Source organism: Drosophila arizonae, chromosome 5 (assembly GCF_054131065.1).
Source record: "Drosophila arizonae isolate 15081-1271.41 chromosome 5, UAZ_ARI_1.0, whole genome shotgun sequence".
In the NCBI taxonomy this organism is placed as follows: Eukaryota; Metazoa; Arthropoda; class Insecta; order Diptera; family Drosophilidae; genus Drosophila; species Drosophila arizonae.
The window spans coordinates 598,804-617,986 of NC_142925.1; the positions used below are offsets into that span (position 1 = coordinate 598,804).

The window sequence follows — 19,183 nt, forward strand, 5'->3', positions numbered from 1 at the left end:
GCCGCTGCAGTGGCCCCAGATCAAGAGCGCTGCAGAGGCGAAATAAAATTTGCTTGGCTAAGCAACGGCAATGAGGAGGCGACACCCGAGCGCGGAAAGGGAACTGACTGCCCGCTTTGCTTGCCACGTGTTGCAAGGCAACAGAAGAAGAAAAATACAATTTCAAGAATTTGCAGACTGAATTTAAATCTCTTAAAGCCAGAGGAAGAGTCTGCTTCTAGACCCTTCCAAGACTCTTCTTAGACTACTAAAAGATAGTTCCAGGACTCTTCTTAATCTCTTTTAAAACTCTTCTTGAACTATTCCTAGGCTCTTCTATGACTCTTCCCAAAGCTCTCCTCCTTGAACATTTCCTTAAATCTCGAATACTTGATGCAGTCCTGACAGACTCTCAGAGTATCCGTCTCTCGTTCCCTCAATTAAATATTTAAGTTAAAGCAAATGCAATTTCAATTAGCGCCACAGCATTTTGCCCATTAGCAGCGAGCGCGAGATTTGTGCCAATTGTGAAAAGCAAAATGAAGACGAAGTAGAGTATATATATAAAGAATAAATAAAATAGAAACAGAAACAGAAACAGAAACAATGTTGGCCAAGAATTCAAGACGAACCGCTCGGTCTCGCTCTTCACGGTTCGCGCAGTGAAAATCATTACGTGATTAAGGTCCCCATTACGGCGGACAGCAGAAAATAGAAAAAAGAATGAATAAAAAAAAGTAGAACATAGCACGCAGACGGCAATAGACGGAGAGCAGCAGGGGAAGAGGATGAGTTGGTGGTAAGGCGTGGGGGCGTGGTCTAGATTGAGGCGAACCGCAATTGCTCTAAAAATAAATAGAAATAAATAAATCAACGCGAGAGCGCAACAAAAGCGAAATAAAGTGAAACAGCAAACAGCAAAAACAATTAAAAGGAATACGCCGTAAGCACTCTCCGCCGTCGATTCGTTTTCCGATTCCAGTGCCCGGCGTCAAATTTGTATGCCAAACCAAATTTGTGGATCTAATTAAGAGTCTAAATTGTAAGCATTAAATCGAGCACTCACCCCCTCCGCTTCTGTCTGTTTCCCACTCTGTTTCTCTCCCTCTACCTCCCCTCTCTGTCGCACTTTATCTGTCTCTTGAGTATGCTCTTGCCCAGTGTCCAGTTGCTCAGTTAGTAACCCAGTTTTTGTAGTTGAGTGCAAAACACAGAAAAGCATTTAAGTACACTCACACACACACACCCACACAAATACACATTCACATCCGTGCACACTCGCTCTGCGCGATTTTCTTGCTCAGCCTTTCAACAAGTTGGCAAGCAATGCAATTTACGGCAGGACACAGCAACCGGCAAGGACATGGCCATTACTATGTGGCTGCAGAAGGATTGCACGAAATAGAAAGAAAAAAAATGAATCGAAAGGAAAAACCAAACACGAAAATTGCGGTCGAGCATAGCTGACTGCATAATGGTCGACTAAGATTAGAAAAGTCATAAGCAAGGGCCTAACTATATATATAATTCTCTTCCGATATGCTGTGCACCTCACACGGGATCTTTGCACTACGTGAGTCCTAGCCCCTACTTAGACTCTAGTCTCTAATTCCTGCAATAGCATTCATAATGCATTATGCATTTAGGCAGACAGTCGTGCAACCAATATGCCCATTTTCCACTCGCTGAGCGAGCATGAAAATAGGAAAAGAACCAAATGTATGCCAAGCCCACGCGCTGACCATCAATGAAAACGACGACGAGTTGGAAATGTGAAAATGCGAATGGCTGGCAAATTGTAAATTAATTGATGAAAGCTACGTTTAGAAGAGTGAGGACATGAGAGAGTGAAGGAGAATAGAGCCAGAGAGAAAGAGAGAGAGGAGTCAAGTGCAGCTGCTGCTCCATTTGCTGGCCACAATATTTGAGCTGCATTTGGCATGCTTCAAATCGAAACTCGAGACCCTCCTCTGTGTGAGCGTCTGAGTGTGTGTGAGTGGCTCTGGTGCTCCCTAGCTCTAGCTCCTGGCTCTTGGCTCGCTGACAAATTGCTGGTAGCAAGATTAATGCTGTGCATTATCTTTTCTCATTTGTCGATTGTCAATGCAGCCAGTCAACCAGAGACCCCGACAGCGGCACACTTTACCTTTACCTTCAGCTGACGTTGTCTCTCCCTCTCCCACTCCGCCTCTATCTTTGTCTTTTCCTTTGCCCAGTGCATGTCCTGGCTATTGTGGTGCTCCGTTCTGATTTGTTTTCTCTCCTTTTCTCTATCAATGACATTTTTCAATTTTATTTTACTTCGTGGACAGTTTCCAGTTTCATGTTTTCCTTAATGGCAAATGACATGGTCAGGCAATTTTCCATTACTCTTTACATTACTCCCTCTCTCTCTCTCTCTTTCTCGCTGTTTCTCTCTTAATGAGAAACTTACCTTCGCTTAATCAAATAAGTGTGCTCTATAGTAGAGCAAGAGTGTTGCAGAGACAGGCAGGTAGAGTGTGGGAGGTCGCATCCTCTTTAACATACTCATAAAGGAAAACTGCGACTGCCGACTACCGCATGCCGCAGATGCTGACAGGCTTGTTGAATGCCACCAATTAGCAGCGAGCCAAAAACAATATGTTCACTGGCCCAAAAACAATTCTGCTGCCTGCGCAATCTAAATCCCAGCTAGAGCAACACATAACAAAAGAGTGTGGGCAGTGCACGACTTGGAAATACCCTTCAACATGGCGAGCTATTGGATGGAGCTACTGTCCTACATACTCCTATAATCTCTATTTGATATGATACCCCTTCACTCCTTTACTGATAAATGTGAGCATTATTCACCCCGCTAGGCGCTATTCATCACAGTCTTTCGCTTTTGAGACACTGAAAACCTCAATCTCTTATGCAATATTACTCTTATAGTCCTATTTACTCCTAGATTCTCACAGTTCCACATTAACTAATATGCTCGGCTTACACATTCTCCAGGGTATCAAAAAAGGAAATGCACACATTTCAAACTCAGCTCGACTGCCAAACATTTCGCAGTGTCTGGAATTTTTAGGTCTAAATCCTGTTGGGTCATAAAAAGTGCTTATTACATTATCACCTCAAGCGTGGCTGAGCCTCGACATAGCCCCACACACACACACACACACTCATACACCCTCACAAACACACACACCCAAAGGCACGCACACTCGTTTCGATGGTCTCGATTGACTTGGCTTGATTTTTGTTTTCTTTTCTCTCCTCACTTTTTTTTTCCTTTTGGTCTAACGTCCAAGGCTTAGGCTTTATTTTTGTGTTGCTGGCAGCTGCTGCTCCTGCTCATGCTGCTACTCCTGCTGCTGCTGCTGCTGCTGTTGCGATTTTTTTCAATTTTCGCCTTTTTAGGCCTTTTCCACCTGAGCCTTGAGCCGATTTGGTGGCTGCTCGCATTGCCTCTTGCCGCCGCGTCCTGTCTGCTGCCTCCTCCCTCCTTCCTCCTGCCGCATGGCTCATCAAATGCTTTCCAAAAATGCGAAAAATGTGTAAATTTTCCAATTTTTCTGGCGCTTCGCATAAGCCCTGGCTGATCCGCTTTTGGCATCGAGTTCATTCAATTTGGATTAAGTCGTTCGTGTTGATTAACGAAATTGACTTTTTTTCGCCCCTTGCAGTATCCAGGCTATAAAAAGTCGAACTGCTCCAGCTGCCAGCTGTAAACAATTTAAAGGGCAATGCCAAAAGACGCTTCGGCTAAATATCAGAAACGATTTGAAATGCAAGCGAGGGCAATACAATAAATCACAAGAGCAACGTCTCAATTTCCAGCGTAACAAAATATGCGTCATAACCGTAAAAAAACAAAAACAGAATGCGTCAAGCCCCAAAGGCAGATTGAAGTGTAAGAAGAAGAAGAAGAAGAGGGGAAGAGAAAGCACAAGTAGGAGAGAAGGCGGAATAGCAGCAACTGCTGCTACCACATTTAGCTAAATAACTCAAATAAACAAGACAAGGCGACAGGCCATAATATATCAAAGCCCAAAGGCGACAAACACGATGACAAGGATTCAGACAGAGTCGGAGAAAGCGAGAAGGAGAAAAAGAGTGAGAGAGAGAGAGAGAGAGAGACATAATGACTGTCTAGGGCATCGACTGTGCCACTGTTCGTCTGCATTAACTGAGAATCAATGACATATCGTTATGGCTAATACGTGCCCGTTGGCCCATAAAAAATTGTGAAAATAAAATATGAATGGGCATCATAATATAATGTTGATTATAGATACATGTGTGATACATGCGCCACAGACACAGATCCACACACACACACACACAACAATAATAATAATAACTGTATCATTGACCGTAGTAAACGGATATGTCGATTGATACAGAGAGGGTGGATGGCGTGAGCTTTCAAAGCGCCTTAAAGCCCCAAGTTGGATTGATTAGCTGACGCCAATATTATTATTAGAGTCCTATGGAATGGTCAGCTTTATATGAAGTGGAAGATCGAATGGCTGTTAAAGCAATTTAATAGTTAGACAACTTGATTGTTAATCAATTTAAAAGCACATCAAAGCTCGTAGTACTTGTGTACGTAAACAGCTCTATCTAGTTCCATACATACCTGGTAGACATATCTATTGCCTGTGAGAATGATGCTTTCACTACAGCTACAATCTATCTGCACTCTTATCATCGCTTAAAAAACATACGCCACTGAAGATAGGAACTGAAACGCTGCCCGCTAATTGCTCCCCCGACTAATTTGGCAGCTTAATCCTTTGCCTCTGGCTTTGCCTCGAGCACAAGTGAAAGTGGAAGCCTGAACTAAATGCTCCACGGGCCATAAACAAACAGCAGAAGCAAATGTGGGAGCGAGGAGCGAGGGGTAGCTATAAGTTTCCCGTTCGCATGAAGTTCGCCGGCCACAATAAGGACTTCGCCCACGGCTCAGGGTCAAGCACACGCTAAAGCACTAAAAGCCCGGACACGGCCAGTAGCTCAAGCCGGATATCCACATGCAGACCATGCAGGAGTACGCAGTTATCAGCTACGGCTACGACTCGCCCTCCACTGCGGCCTTCCTCCCCTCATCTACAGAGCTTCTCCCCCTATTCTCATCCAGCTTCCCTCCTATGGCTCCGACCCTCTTCATCTCTGCTGTACTACCCTGCGGCTCTCTCCTCTTGTCGCTCCTCTGAGCTAGCCGTATACGGATTTTCTTCTCACCTTCTCTCCCCGCAGCGGCGTGCTCCTTCCTCTCCTGCCGTTGTCCGTCTCGCCGTTTCCTCTCCAACCGCAGCGCAAGTTGTGCTCATAATTTATTTCGATTACGCCGTAGCACGCAATTTGCGCTGCCCGAGAATCCCCTTTGAGCACACGCACACACAAAATACACACATAAACACTCCGATAAGCGAACGCACAATTTCCGCTTCCGCTTTGTTAGCCGCATTTCCGCCCATGCGCCCGAAAGAGAAAACCCTCCACTAAGCAGCAATTAAATCAGCGCCCAAATGAGATCAATTGCAAAAAATTCGTGAAGAGCGCGAGCCATGAATACAGTGAGAACTGCTTAAGCGAACAGCTGAGCTGGCAGAGCGCTGGCTCAGCGTGGCTTCTCATAAGCCTCTAAGAAATTAGCCGATTGCATTTGATTCGTGTCTGAGTCATCGATGGACTTTGTGTCCATTTGTAACTCGTTTATGTAAAACAAAAACAGAGAGTGACAAAGGGAGAAGCGGACTGAGAGGGACAGATATCTGACAGGTAGAAATTGAATCAGTAACTGAATCATATATCAGGTAAAAGACAGCTGCAACAACAACAGCAACAGCAACTGCCATTAGCTGACTAATGTGGAGTTGTGAGTGGACAAGAAGCAACTTGTGTTGGTTCATCGTTTACGCCGAGGGCCAAGATGGGTAACTGTTGAGAGGCAGCTGAGTCTTGGCCAAGTTAAGCGCTTTAACGTTTTACAAAACGCTTCTTTTTCGATGACACCCTGCACGCATTCATAATGTGCCAGCCGGGTATATTGACTCGTTTATACACAGTACAATGAATTTTACAGCTGAGGTATCTCCTAGTCCAGCACTCTCAACCAATGGACTTTTACATGCTCTTTTTTCAAGTTTACGCTTAGAACTTATAAATATTTATGGTACACACACACACATACACAGCATAATGCAGCTAGAGTTAAGCTTGACTCGAGTTCTTCTTTTTTCGCCAAATAATTTTGCTACAGCAGCTGGCTCAGCTATCAGCTATCAGCGCGCGTGTGGGTGTGGGTGTGCGTGTGTGTACGGGTGCATTGGTGTGTAGGTGTGTGGGTGTGTGTTTGTGAAGCAGTGAAGCAAAGCGAATTTTCAGCTAGCGAGCGATTTATGTGCACTGACATGCAACCCAAAGCAAGCAAGGACAAGCAGCGAGCTGCAAGCTGCAAGCTCCAGAAAGGAAAGAAGCAGAGCCAGAGCCAGCGCCAGATACAGAGACAGAGTCAAAGCCACAGCAGAGCAAGCGGAAGAATATTTCCAGACGAACAATTGAGAAAAATATGCGAAGCACAAGGATTAGGCGAGGACATAGCACGAACAGCAGCAGCAGGAGCAGCAGCACAGAGCGTACCAAAAATTTATGTGACTTTTGCATGTGGGCCACAAAAAGGCGGCACAAGAGAAAGGGCGATAGAGAGAAAGAGAGAGTGAGATGGGCGAGGGAGTTGCAGTAGACGCCATACAGACATTAGTAAAGGCCACAAAATATTCAATAACATATTAAACATATAGACAGAAAGAGATAGAGTCAGACAGATGATAAGAGAGAGAGGGAGAGGCAGATAGTTGATATGGACAACTCAAGTGAAGCTGCTGGGATAAATCTAAATAAGACGTGCTCGAAGAAATTCTGGACGTCGAGAGCTCGCAGCAATTGTGCAATGAAGTGCAATTGAATAGCGATATCAATGCGTGTATGTGTGTGCATTAGAAATACTGTGCGAGTGTGTGTGTGTGAGTGTGTGTAGACAAGAGTTGGGCAAGTCTTGCCTTAGCTCTTCTTCCGCTGCTTGAGAGACTAGAGTTAGAGTTGAGCATTGAGCAATGCTCTAGGGCAACATTGAGCTATGTTCGTGTCACGACACGAAGACAAAGAAGGGTGAGCACGTAAGTAATACTCTGGTAATTTTTGCAATGAAAGTTAAGAGATAAGTTGCGCATTCGTGTCACGACACGACAAGGCAGAGTTCGTGTCCACGATATGAATTCACGAACAATCGTAACTGCAAGAGATTCTTTTTCGAAGCGCCTTTTTCTTCCATTTATTGGGTCTCTCTTTCCATATTGAAAGCTTGCTCGTGCCCCGACATACTCCGACCATCGACTCATTTGTTGCTCCAGACAACATCGTAAATCACATTAACACACACAGATGCGATTCGTGTCACGAGACACGCCTTGTGCTCAGCGCTAATACGCTCGCCTGCCTGTCTGTCCAATCAGAAACGGATGCGAATATCGCCTGTCTACCTGCCTCTTCTCTTTCTGCCATCTCCCCCTCTCTCTCTCCTCATCTCTGTCTCTGTCTCTGTTAGTCTGTGGGCGGAAACGGAAACCAGGCAACGTTTAATGGCTCGTGGAGTGAAGAACTGTTGGAATATTGCTGAATCAATTGCAACTGGCAACTGCAGCAGCAGCAACGGCAACGGCAGAGGCAGCTTAAAGCAGCAACTGGGCAAACCGGTAAAAATTGATAATCAATCAAATGCCACGCAGAGCAGAGACACTTAATCACTGTCCGGGCAGTGGAGTCGAGTCTGGGATCAATAAAGTCAGCCACTTCCTGCTCAGCTATCCTTTTTTTTCCTTCGTTCATTTTCTCTTGTTGCTGGCTCGGCTTTATCAATCGAGGACGTGGCTGGGAGCTGATGAATCACAGGAAGTGGGCGCCACTGCGAATGCGTATTATCACCTGGCTTCTGATTCAATTAACGCCTTCGCTTTGCCAATTGCCAGCCAAGCTGAGATTGAGAGCCAAAGTGACGACTGGACTGGACGGGCTGCTATCAATGCGAATTCACTCTGCTGCATAAGCAACAATTTTGTGGTCAGTTAGGGGCACTTGCCACTTTGCCACCTTACAATTGGTAATTGCCGTTTGCTAACTGCCAATTGCCTCTTTGCCACACTTGGACTTCGCCATGGCCCAAAGCAGAGTAACGCAGTTGCAGCTGGCAGCGGCCCACCAGATAGTGGCGAGAGCTGACTACCTTTGAATCAAGTTTGATAACTCTGTTAAAAAGTTAACGATTCTCGAAAACAAAATCGATCTATGTAGTAGTAGTAGGTAGATAGGAGTACATTGCTCTCATCTAAGTTCTTATACTGTCGAGGTGTTATACTCGTACAGACAGTCTTCTCCTTCGATTCTTCTACACCTAGACATCATTGCATTCCTAGAATACTTTTACCTCTTATGTTTACTTTTGGACTTAAACTCTTATATCCCCTGAGGCCTGCACTCGTATTTTCATGTATTTTTATCTAGACTAACAGAGTGACATTGATTTAGCTGCTAGTTCTTATCAATAATATACATATTGCGACACTGTCCGACTGCCAAAATTCAACCAATATACCCACTTAAAGCCAATTTCAATGGGCATTAAGGGTATTCTAAAACCACAGCACAAATGCCTAATAGAAGGGGAAAATTGTCCAGCTAAAAGCAAAATGTTGTCCGAGAGAGAGTGAGTGTGTGTGTGTGGTTTACTGTTTAGCAATTGATTGAACAATAGGTGTTGTGTTCTATGGCAATTGCATAATTTGTTGTTTGCTGTTGTTGTTGCTGTTGTTATTGTTGTTGCGCAATTAATAAAACGTCCAACTAAATTGAGAGCAACCGCAAGTCTTGACATTGCAATTGCTGCGGCACGTGGCGCTTGTGGTCGCACGCACACACAAACACACTCGCACAGACTCTGAGAAGAAGTCGAAGCAGAAGCAGAGTGAGACAAGTTCAATCAGAAAATCATTTCATTATTATGCACAGCTTTTGTGGTGTGTTGCCATGAGCTACCGTCGCGCTTTGAACTGCGATTCAATTACACAAAGCCAAAAAGCTACGAGCGAAGCATTGCATCATTTTTGTAATATTTTTTGGGACAGAAGGGGAGAAGACTGGGGAAGAGATAGGTTGTTCATAAATCAAAAACAGCGAAACGTGAACAGCACAAAGAACCGTAAGTAAATGTCAACAAAAAGCCAAGCAGCTGCTTAATACCCTCTAGAAAGTTGGCTCCAAGGGAGAGAAACATATCCTAGAGATTCCTGTTAATCGCTCAACATTTGCTATTAACATATGTTAAGCGCACTCTGTTACCAGCAAATGTTAAATGGTATATGCCATCTCAAACTTCCGTTTCAGCTGCCCTGCTTAGAGAGCATTCCAAAGCGAGTTTTGAAAATTATGGATTTCCATATTTGGAGACAAAGACAAACATCACAGCAGACGAAAAATTCAGCCAGACAGGAGTCAAATAATTAATGGCTCTGCGAAAGGGGACTACAAACACGAAGACTTCTGCAAAAATAACAGAAAAAAGAATGCGGAGAAGAGGAGGAAACGGCAGAGAACAAGAAAAACAAAAAGACAAAACACAAACAGAAACACGCAAAACAGATTTGCATGCACAAAACGCAGAGAGTTGAATGCAAAACGCTGAAGTGATGGCAGTGGGCGGCCACATGTGGAGGAGGAACTGCACGTCGCGTCGGTTGCCTTGGATGCCGACAGTAGCTTGTTAGTAGCCAACGCCATGGCCAGACCCAGACCCAGACCCAGACCCAGAACCAGAACCAGCAGTAGAACCAGCAGCAGAGTCAGGGCCAGGGCCAGGGCCAGCAACAGTCTAGACTTTAAGTTGGCTAATAGCTGTAGCTGCTGGAGTAGCTATTTCTATAGCGAAGAGGCAGCATCCTTTCAGCTGAAGCTCGTTGAAATTTGGTTTTAGCTATTCCTATTTGATATACCTATTGCAAAATGTGTCAGCAGGGTATATTGCTATTGACATATATGTGGCAGGTAGTGGAGCTGATAACAAAGATTTGATGTATTCTAGCTCTATCCGTTTGTATTTAATGTTATATAATAGTATACCAGTATACAGGTAGCAGTATAACAACACTACCAATATGAGGGACTAGCAGTATGGCAATTAAATAGTATAAGAATATAACAGTATAACAGTACAAGAGTAAAACAGTATATCTCTATATTAGTATAACAGTATAACAATGCAACTGTATCTGTTAGGCATGACATAAAAATATGTGTGCACGATTTATTGAGAAGTAGAGTCCGGTTAAATGCAGGTCATTCGCTAGTCGTGCACTCCCCATGCGAGCGCTCTCATTTGCTTCGTTTTCTCTGTAAATTTGTACTAAACCGAATTGACGCTTTTTTGTATTACTTATTTGGCGACCATTACTTGTGCGGATGAAGTCAACCAGCAAGTGGACTCTTGGCCTGGCTTTCGCTTTTATTTTGTATTTTTTTCCTTTTCTCGTTAGCTTTGGCTCTTTGTGTGTGTGTGTGTGTGTGTGTGTGTGTGTGTGTGTTGAGCGCCTTTTCATTCGACCCTGCACTTGATAATGAAATATAAACGTGGCAATATGTGAGAGAGACACTATCTGCCCTCTGTCCGTCCGCCTGTGTGTGGCCAGCAGAGAGAAAAAATAACAAAGACAAGCAAAAGCAAGAGTCGAGTCCTTTTACGACAGGACTTCATTTCGAGGTTCGACGAAAGCATAAATTAATCCGATTTAAGCAGCTGAGTGGCTTTTTTTTATGATTGTTTGCTAGCTTTCAGCGGGCAGTTCATTTTTTAGCTTAATGAGCCACCAGAGAGAGATAGAACGAGAGTGAGAGAGAGCCAAGATTGTTTGTCAGTTTTGTTGTCTTGTGCAGCATTATTACTGAGGTAACTGAGGTAACACTAAATCCCAAATTGAGCCTCAGCAGCAGATGCTGCACACTTTGGCAACACGCGCGCTCATTAAATGCCTCGACAGCCACGCCCCGAGACGCAGCGCGGCAAAGGGGGAAGTTTTAATGCACTTGCAACGGAGCAGCTGCCTTGGATGCTGCCTCAAGTGTGGCATATTCTAAATTCAATTGAGCTTGAAGTGTTCAAAAGGCGCCAGGCCATGCAGCTGACGGCTTACAGTGAAAACAAAGTGAGAGAGAGAGAGAGTGCGAAAAAGTGAGAGAGACAGAGAGGGGTTATTGGTGGAAACAGCACAGCTACGGCTCAGACACCTTGACAGACAAACAAAGAAGCTAGAGCATGGGCAAAATTGTTGGAAAATCAGGAAAAAGCGCTGATTACAGCTTTGGGACTGCGCTTCAATCTCTCCGCCTGTCAATTTGCCCTTCCCACAGTTGCAGCACGAAATAGTTTTCAATTTGTATGGACATATTGGAATATGTACTTATGTATATATAAATACTCGTATTTTTTCAATTTGTATACACACATATCTAAAATATTTGTTTAAATTTTTTATCAACTCATAAATGTTATGCCTCTTCTTTTATGTTATTTATATATCATGAATGTTTTTACATATAAATATACATGAATATTTTTTATATTTTCTCAACAATTTCGCCTTTCTGTGGAATTTATGCTGCGTGATTTTCGCATAAATTACAACAAAATTGGTAAACGTTTGCCCTGGGCCAAATGTTTATATCTAGAGGGCATACACAAGGCCATAGTTAGTCTCATGTCATGATTACTAACCAGCGTCATCTCTCTCTCTCTCTCTCTCTCTCTCTCTCTCTCTCTGTCTCTCTCTCTCTTATTTCTCCTGTAACAACTATAGCAATAGCAATAGATACTAGAATATCTAACAACATGATATTTCATTCGAGCATATCTGTTAGTCAATCAAAGTCTGGCTACAAAATATTTACATTTTAAAGTTTTGGCAATTTTTTTTCACGTTGTGTTTTACATAGTCTAGCCGCTAAATTGGCCAAATAAAAGCTAACAACTGCTAATGGGTTTTGCTACACAACATTTATCGACCTGCTCTCTCGTTGATGTTGTTTATGTTGTAGTTGTTGTCGTTGTAAAACATTGTTTTTGGTCCACTCTAATTGATATGAACATGGATTGTCAGTAGGTTAATGCATCAATTGATAATGGAGTCGGGTTTTATGCCAATTAATTGAATTAAAGAGCAATTAATATATGTACATGGGCTAAAAATACACTGTTCAAAACAAGTGTTGACAGCCAAAGTTTTTTATTTTTCAAGTGTATAAAGAGAACATTTGATATATGCACAGAAATATCTTGCACTTGAGCAATGGAAATGGAATTATTTTTAAATAACTTTTTCTGCAGACACAGAACTGAGAAAGAGAAAGAGAGGTGTGTGAGAGAGAGAGGTGTAGACATAGCATTGACATAAATCAACTCAGTGAACAAGCTGTTTAAATAGAAATTGCGCATTTCTAAACAATGCCACGCCCCCGCTCTCACTCTGCCTCTCCCCCTCTCGCTGCCACCCACTGTTGCGCCATTAGCAGCTGAACTCATTTGTAATGCCAAAGTAAACAGAATATTCTGTTGCTGCTTTTTGGTGGCGTTTGAAAATGTCAACGAAATAAATTCGGTTTGGCATAAAATAAAATATTTACACATTGGCAAATGTTGTCACGCTTAAACAATTACCAAAAGCCTTTGTTGCGGTGCCTGCCTAGCCTGAGAGAGAGACAGAGAGAGAGAGAGAGAGAGAGAGAGAAAGAGAGATGAGAACAATAACGATATTCAACTAGAACAAAACATGGCGAGTTGCACACCTTTTTCTATTTATTCATTGATTCAAATTCCAATTAGAGAACGTTCATATGGATATACACAACGTATGTGAAAGAGATAGAGATAATCATCGGCAATATTAGCAATAGATCAATTATAATATAGCCAATTTTGTTTTTTCTCTTTATTAACCCAAATTCCAATTAACCTGATCATATCATAGCAGTAGTAGGAGCTGATATGCAATATACAGAAAGAATATTGAACTTATTCAGTTTATCACAAGTTCAAATGCCCCTCAAAGCTTTCATCTTTTTATCAACTATTTGAGTGATATCAGTGTGAAATGTTGACATTAAGCTGACAGTAGCATGACATGAGCTTCTGTTGTTTATGGAAACGCCTTTTTATAAACGTGATTCGAACCCTTATCTGAGCGCTGATTCACGAACAGCCCGGAATAAACACAATCGAACTGAACAGAGCTCGTCACAGTTTAACTCGAACGCAACATTTTCCGATTGCCCCATTTCATTTATTGTTTGTTTGTAAGGTCAGTGTCAAACCATGCAGTGATTCATCTGTGCCACTCGGAAATATGCCTGAGTGCGATTGCGTTTGCGATTGCGATTGCGATTGCGAATGTGCATGCTATTACGAGTGCACAAACAAATTGCAGTCACTCGATTGACATGCCATCAAAGCCCATTCACATCAACTTCAAAGCTCAACTGCCGTGAGATTGCCTCAACTCTAATCAAATCTGAAAAACAGCTCAAAATTCCTATAAAACGAAAAAAAATTTTACTTTTTCGAGTAGCTCGAATCCAGCCTTGATTTGAATAATAAAATGAGTGGAGTACTCTAAATGGAAGTGCTCTACTATCGGATGTCCCACTATACATACGGCCACTCCTTTAGCTCTCATTCTGAATTTTTATTTGGATGTAGTTATGATTCCCTTTTGTGACTCCTCTCTGAATACTCTCTCTTTCTCGCTTCTCTATCTCTCTCTCTCTTCTCTATGTCATCTCATTCCTTTCTCTATAACTCTCCTATCTCTCTTTTCTCTCCCGTCTTTTCATTCCCTCCTCCTCTTGCTCTAGTCTTTCTAGAATATCTCTACTCTCAAACCTTACACTCCTTACACTCTTTCCTATATCCGCTCTCTTATCTCCGTCTTCTTTTTACCTCTCTCTCTATTTTAAAGCCATCCTCATCTGAAGCAGATTATAAAATGGCCATAAAAAACACAAGTCCGACCGCAAATGCTTGTCAATTATTTAAATTACAAAATCTCTAGGAGTAATTTCCATTTTAATGTTCCATCTGTGACCCAATTGCAAAAGCCATAAACATAATCTCCGCGGCTCATAACTCATATTCGTTTATCCATATTCAGATCTTTGCGCACATTTTTTGTGCCATGGCTCACACAGCGACCCCCCGAGAGTATACGTATGTCAATATGTATGAAGTATATAAATATAGATTAAGATATATATTACATAAGCGGATATATACATATATATGGATATATTCGTGCAAAAAATAGAAGCTCTTGAATTTGCGTGAGTGTCGCTAGAAATGTTAAAATTATTAGAAATAATTAAAAAATGTTTAACAATTTGCGCACACACACACTCGCACACTATCTATCTCCCTCACTCTCTCATCCTCTATGTGTGCGTGTCTGCATATATAATATCCAAAATGGCTGCAAAGGAAATTTCATTGGAAAAAATGTTTGGTAAAAACTTTTGGCGTTCCGTGCGCAAAAAACCCGCGCCAAAAAAAATTATTAAACAAAAAAAAGCAAATTGCTACAAATTTATTTTTAACGAAAACCAACAAATAAATAAAGAAAATCCGAATTTCAGCATTTGAATGCATAAATAAATTAACTACCCAACTAATATTTTTTTCCACAATTTTCCGAGCGAACTTTTTTCCCACGAGCTCGAATATTCGAATTGTTGAATAGTTGCAGATTTAAGTAAAAATCTGTGTGTAATTGAATTTTGTGTTCAGCAATTTAATGGTTAAAATCGAGGCGTGGCACTTACCTTTTGCACTAGCAGTGGCTGGGCGAAGTCGACGCCGCCCTGCAGGCGAAATCCCCAGGGCTGGGCATCGAAACGTGACAATTTGATTTGCAGCAATTGCGGCTGGGCCATTTTCCTATTGCACTAAAATTCGGAATTCGGGAAGGAAGGAGGGTGCTGCAAATAGAAAGAGACAGAGATATGCATATGAGTAAATATGTGTGAAAACGTAGGTCGTATACTTGATATCACGTAGTCGACTAATTAAGCTATGCAAACGTAAGAAAAATTCCAAAAAAAAAAAAAGGAAAACCCTCGAAATATGCAACTCCCACAAATAGAGATATTACTCAGGCATGTGTACACACTACAAGCTAATCCCAACATGCCATACTTTCTCTCCCTCTCTCTATCTCCCATCCGTAGTCCTGCTGCTGGGCAGCCTTGATCTCTGCGGCAGATGCAGCTGCCAGCGCATTCTCGCATGTAAAACAGAAAAAATAGCAGCTCTAGTGCCAAAACTGCCAACATACTTTAGGCTCAAACTAACCCAAACAAGCTGGCAGAATTAGAGATACCCTGGAAAGGAGTTATAGAAAGATTAAATTCCCCATGTAACAGTTAACATATCAAAGAAACGTAATGCTTTTCTTCTAATGGATCGTAGATCTCATTAGAATTAATAAGAGATACCCCGATTGATCATATGTTCCCCAGATCAGTCTTAATAGGTAGCAGACTAACAGATACCCTGTGAAAAGCTGACAAGTGAAAAATAGGGAGTATACACTGTCAACAAATTAGGTTTGCAACATTTTAGTAATACTTAATCTAAGACCTAACAACATTCAATTATATTCTTTATTTAGAGATACCCTGTAATCTATTAAATTATTAATATATATCTCGTTTTGAATTATATTTTAGATATATAACCAATATACAATATACCCCATAAGCTAAGCTCAGCAGAACCTTGTTAGATATCACCATTTTTTTCTCACTTTCTGTACCTCGCTCACCCACTCACTCTCACTCTCACCCTCTCCCCCTCTCTCACTCTGTCTGCTATAGCCCCTGTGTGTGTGTGTGTGGAAAAAGTGCACGCATTCGAGTGCACATGCTAACGGGAGACCCAGTTGTGTGTAAGTGCGGCTTACATGGCTTTTTTCCTGCTAGTTATAGTCGTCATGGCTGCTTTGTAATTTGTGCAGTGTAGGAGGGGTGTGCGTCTATGTAGATGTGTGTGTGTATGTGTGTGTTGATTTAGTTTGCTGCATAACAATTTTGCTGAGTGTTGTGTTTTTTATTAGTAAAGACGGTCGACGCCTCATGGCTCGGCTCGGCTTGGTTTGGTTTGGCTCGGCCCGGCCCGGTCCGTTCAGTTCCGTTCCGTTGCGATGCAGCGAAGGCAAAGGGAAGACACTCAAAGTGGAAGTAACTACATTAAGCTATTAAAACGACAGCAGCTGCCAGGCGGCAGGCGGCAGGCGGCCAGGCGGACAGGCTGAGAGGCAGCCAGGCTGTCTACAAAGGACAAGGACACACACACAACACATGAAACACATGAAATACATGAAACAGAGACACATTTTAGCACACACAGCAGTTTAATTAACGTTAAGTGCGGGTGGTAATGGCAACAGCTCGATCTACAAGTCACGGCATGCATACATATATGAGAGCGAGAGGGAACGAGTGAGCAAGCGAGTGAGCGGGAAGGAGAGACACGGAATAGCCTTGAGTTGGGCCACATTTGCATGTAAATGCCTTGAAAGTCGAGCGCCCATTAGAAGCGGGCACTGAAATAATTTAATTAAAATATTAAATAAAATGCGAAGAGCCAAAAAGAGCGACGCGTCGTCGCCCGAGTGCAGCGCCACACACACGTGAAACTGTGCAAGCATAAATGCCAGCTGGAGTGCCCGATGCTGAGATTCCAGATATCAACTACAAGTACACCTGTCTGTGTGTCTGTGTGTGTGTGCGAGTCTGTCTGGCTAATTACTCGCATTAGAATTGGGCTTTAATGGTCTCTCCCATTTGGAGCATCTGCACAGGTCTGTGACTACTAATATCTAGCTCAACAGCTCTTCACGAAGAAGATTAGCGAGGAAGCTGAAGCAATATGGAACAGTGGAGCATGAGCAGCGACATAAGTGGAACAATGGAATACGGGCATTTCAGCAACATTGCATCGATTACCCAAACATTTGTGCCACTCAGACCTAATAATGAGCGCTATTCCCTTACTCGAACACTAATTGGGAGCGGAGCATTCGCTAGCGGAATATGGAAATATAGAAAGTAAAATACTACTGAACTACAACTAATACTAATGCTAATGCCCATGCTGACACTGATGCTGAAGTCAAATGCTTATGCTAATGTCTTGTACTAATAGCAATACTCTTACCAATACTAATACTGATGTCAACTTCTTCCCAGCCAGTCTTACTCACAATAATACCAATACAATGACAATGACAATTATAATAATTGATAGCTTTATTTGCTCAACAACTATGTCAACTTCCTGGCTGTCAGCTTTAACCTGTCTGCCAGCGTGATTGGTCAAACCCTGACAAACGAACCAACACACACACACACACACAAACATATATTGTATATACAGACATTTATCATTAACTTATGCCCTATCCATTGGAGCTTTATGACTAATAACCAAATGCCAGCTTACGAACAGAATCCAGGCACGGATACACGTATTTCATTTCCTCACTCAACGCGATACGGGCTCGACATTATGCAAAATAATCAGCCCGAAAGCTCTTGCCCATATGCAGATACAAATGTAGCTGTAGCTGTAGCTAAAGCTGTAGCTGTGTCACAGCTTGTGGCTGCGACTGCGACTGCGACAAAACTTATCGCTAATAAGTTTTACACACAATTGGCAAATTAAAATTTATTTATATGCATACAGGAGAAGTGGGGAGCTGCGCTTGGCCGGGAGCTGGGAAGTGCAGAGGGGGGCTGCCATTCGATTGCGACTGCTGTTATTATTATTGCTGTTGACGTTGGACATTGGATTTGGTATTGGGTTAACGAATTGGTATTGGCATCGCACAGGAGCGGACTAGCAGCCGAGAGGGACTGAGGCCTCACCTGAGGCACGAGCTGAGGATGAACTAGGCGAAAAAAGCGAATTAGAGATGGCAATGAGAATAGCTAATGAGGGAAGCTAGTGAGAGAAGCCAGTGAGAGAACCTAACGTAGCTCATTTTACTTACACATTCATTGTTTTTATTAATTATAAATCACTGTAATTTAAAGTCTTATAATAATAATGTAATATAATCTGTGGATCTCTGTTTTTCATACCAAAACTTTATTAAAGATTAATCTTAGCTCAGTTTCTTTAAGGTCTATGAGCCCTTGGTTCAAATCAAAATCAAATCCGCTCCTGACTTTGTGACTGTGCCGCGTTGCCCCTCGTTGCCATGAGCTGTGTGGCACAAGCAGCCGTTGCATTTCATTTCATTTGATTCAGGGAGAGCAACAAATCAATTTGCATTCGCTTGTTTTTGAGGATTTATGGCACAGCCATGTGTGCGATGTGTGTGCGGGGTGCGAAGGGTGTTGGTGTGAGTGTGTGCATTTAATTTTTGGGGCTTGGTACATATTTTAAAATATTTCTTAAACAAAAGCGAGCATTTAAGCCGCATTGCGCTGCGGAGCTGAAGCCGAGCCAGCGGCCATCGAAATTGATTTCTGACTCACGTATTTTATGTGCCATTAGCAGTTCTGGCATAGCTATGACCAACAACTGCTCTAGTAGATGGGGTGAGCGTCTCTCATTTGTTGACCCGCACATGAAGCGAATGACCGACAGCAGCGGCGGCAACAATTGAGAAGCCAAGCAAAGAGTGGAAGCCAACGCAATCAAGCCGAAACCTCAGAAATTCGACCGAAAACCGAAAAACCAAAATCAACTGAAGCATCCAATGGCCACCGCGGATCGTTGCCTCTTTTAACGCTGATGATGTCATCCAGGGGACAGCAGGGGGCAGCGCACAGAGAGAGACGGCTGAGAGGGGGAGCGTGGGGGCAGAGCGTAGCCAGCAACTGGATACGGCAATTCGGTTTGGGGATTTCGCACGCTGCTCAAAATCTTTGTAAATAATGAACCACAATGCTGGATACCCATTAAGAAACGAGCCACAGACATGGGGTATACACAATGCCAGAGATTTCTGTAGGAGCTAGCAGTAGACGTGACGTCTGAAATCGAAATACAGAGCATCTCAGCGTCTGGCATTGACCACCAATGAAACATGTTTCTCTCTGGCCCATTGCCTTTGCTTTATTTTTTTGATAG

General features: G+C 42.7%; 1 protein-coding gene across 20 annotated transcripts in view; it reads right to left on the bottom strand.

Moving 5' to 3' along the window:
* Zasp52 (Z band alternatively spliced PDZ-motif protein 52) overlaps positions 1–19,183 on the bottom strand; it is a 67,505-nt gene that overhangs the window by 33,105 nt on the left and 15,217 nt on the right. For all 20 annotated transcript variants that reach the window (XM_089471938.1, XM_089471939.1, XM_089471946.1 and 17 more), the window contains one exon: positions 14,866–15,021. In XM_089471938.1, the coding sequence (XP_089328064.1) occupies positions 14,866–14,976 (111 nt within the window). In that variant the 5' untranslated portion in view covers positions 14,977–15,021. The remainder of the gene's footprint in view (positions 1–14,865; positions 15,022–19,183) is intronic.